General features: G+C 30.1%; 1 protein-coding gene across 1 annotated transcript; it reads right to left on the bottom strand.

Moving 5' to 3' along the window:
- Nucleotides 1-848: 848 nt before the first annotated feature.
- LOC149587851 (uncharacterized) lies at nucleotides 849-1,625 on the bottom strand. The gene is made up of 3 exons (XM_089863199.1): nucleotides 1,473-1,625; nucleotides 1,269-1,401; nucleotides 849-1,178 (listed from the first exon to the last, which is right to left on the bottom strand). Exons 1-3 carry the CDS (start codon nucleotides 1,581-1,583, stop codon nucleotides 1,021-1,023), a joined length of 402 nt encoding a protein of 133 aa, XP_089719325.1. The 5' UTR covers nucleotides 1,584-1,625; the 3' UTR covers nucleotides 849-1,020.
- Between the last annotated feature and the right edge of the window lie 397 nt (nucleotides 1,626-2,022).

Here is a 2,022-nt window from a genome sequence, read left to right as displayed (position 1 = left end):
GGAGGAAAATGTAGTTCATCATATTGGAGGTTACATTACTCATGAACTTATTTTGGAGTATGGTTATGCTGCTCGTTTATTCGTGAAAAATTCGGTTAGTTTAGTAACTGATTTAACTAAAGACTATTCTAAATGGACAGAAGAGTTAAGTTATGGAGGTTTAATAAGATTAAAACAAAAAGCATTTGATTTTGTATTCAAGATTAATGTTTTCTCAAAAGATTACTGTAAAGAATCTAATATTGCCATCCATGATAGAGAAGAAAAAGCTATGGAAAATTTGAAAAAAAAAAAAATGATTTTATAGAATATCAATGGTTAGAGCTTTAAGGGGATGGTAGTATGTCACAAGCAGATAAGAAGCAAGCGTGTCGAATATTTTTAAATTGCATGGGCAAAGGGTTCGTGGGCAAACTCAAAACCAATGTATAAATTCAAAAAAGAGCTTCTCTTAAATCCGCTAGCCTGCGGAAAGAAATGAAAAGTCAGAAACCCTGCACTAATTGCAAGAATGTGCCAAAGGAAAATAAAATTAAAGTTCCTAGAGTTGAAAAACGGCCTAAAGGCTTCCTAGCTAGTTAATATTGACCTTTATACGTTGAGGTTTTTATATGTGATCTGGTTAAATTTGTGATAAACAAGTTCTTAAGGTTTTCAAATGCGATATGGAGCTTTCCAGGGAAAAAAGCAATATTTTTAAAGATGTCGTTGCTAGTGCTGCCAAATACAATAGTTAACGTTATGAGAATTTTAAAATAACTCTTTGTAACATTGTGATACTAAACTTCATAGTGATAAAAACTTTTTATTAAAAAGCAATTAATTTGAAATGTTCCTACAATGTTTTTTGCGTTTTTAAAATCAGTGAGACATTAAAGCGTTACTTTTTGAAATTAATTTCCTGTTTTAATTCATTATCCCTTGTCATTTTCAATCATGAGCCTTCTAAGTCGTTTAACCTTTTTGGATTTGGCGGAAATATTGCCATTATTAACATAGGGCAAGGTCTTTCCCATGCATTTAATATTTGGTATGTTTTGTTGGATTATCGTTGCACCCCGATGCTGCTCTTTGTTTACCAAAATATCTCTCCAATGGATCTTGGTTAAACTTTTCAGTTAAAACAAAATCTGCTCCCTGTTTTAATAGGCTTTGCGTTGCTTCGATAATTGAATTAACTAAATAAGGAAATAGTTTTAATCAGTTTTACAAATCTACATTGTTGAATAGTTTTCAAATTAAGTTGCTTATTATTAGAATTTCATTACCTGTAATAGTTATGCCATCTCTAGTGTCACGGCTCAAGAGCATTTTGGTTTTATCACAACCTTTAGGCGCATCTTGGTTGTCCACTTCTGCTTCCCAATCATCAAAATATACCAGAAAGGTTTCTTTAAGCCACTAGAATTAAAATAAAAAAATATGATAATGTCCATATCCTTTCAAGTTAAAATTTCACACGAGGATATTACTTTAAAACGCCAATCGTTTAAACTTCTAAAAGGATCTTGGAAACAGTTGCGGTGTCGTTTTCCAGTAGATAAATTTCTGACATTTACAACATCAAAGAAATCGTTGACCATTTCAATAAATGTAATTGTTTCAGACGCTTCTTCTCCTATGAGTATTTTCATTGCACTTGCCTACGTCTTACTTAATACCTGTGCTGCATAACTGACTTTCATTCTTGAAAATGAATTCAGATCAGTGTTGTTCTTGGTAGTACAAATGTACTCTTATTGTACATTTTCAAATTTCGAGTACGAAAAATACATTTTGTATTTTTGGTAGGTTATTTAGTACTTTTTGGAATTACTAGAATGGGAAGTATTTTTTAATTTTTTTGAGGGACGATTTTACACTTTTTTGAACAACGACGAGGAAATTAATATCTCAGTATTTAAAAAGGTTGATTATTATATTAAGTAGTAAATAATTTATATTAAATAATATTATATAAAACAGTTATAATAAAATAAATAGTATTCCATAAATTAATATAAAAAATAATCTTTTAATTAT

The sequence above is a fragment of the Phalangium opilio genome, unplaced genomic scaffold, assembly GCF_054372755.1.
Source record: "Phalangium opilio isolate 3A_F unplaced genomic scaffold, DU_Popi_V2 ptg000810l_1, whole genome shotgun sequence".
NCBI lineage: Eukaryota > Metazoa > Arthropoda > Arachnida > Opiliones > Phalangiidae > Phalangium > Phalangium opilio.
The sequence above is the reverse complement of the archived record's forward strand: the minus strand, read 5'-3'. Positions and strand labels throughout refer to the sequence as shown.

Bases quoted from the DNA above. Each gene is read 5' to 3' on its own strand.
- LOC149587851 (XM_089863199.1), bottom strand. From the start codon at position 1,583: ATGGTCAACGATTTCTTTGATGTTGTAAATGTCAGAAATTTATCTACT. The intron at 1,402-1,472 runs GTAATATCCTCG...TTTTAATTCTAG, and splicing joins TAAACGATTGGCGTTTTAAA to TGGCTTAAAGAAACCTTTCT. The intron at 1,179-1,268 runs GTAATGAAATTC...TTCCTTATTTAG, and splicing joins AGATGGCATAACTATTACAG to TTAATTCAATTATCGAAGCA.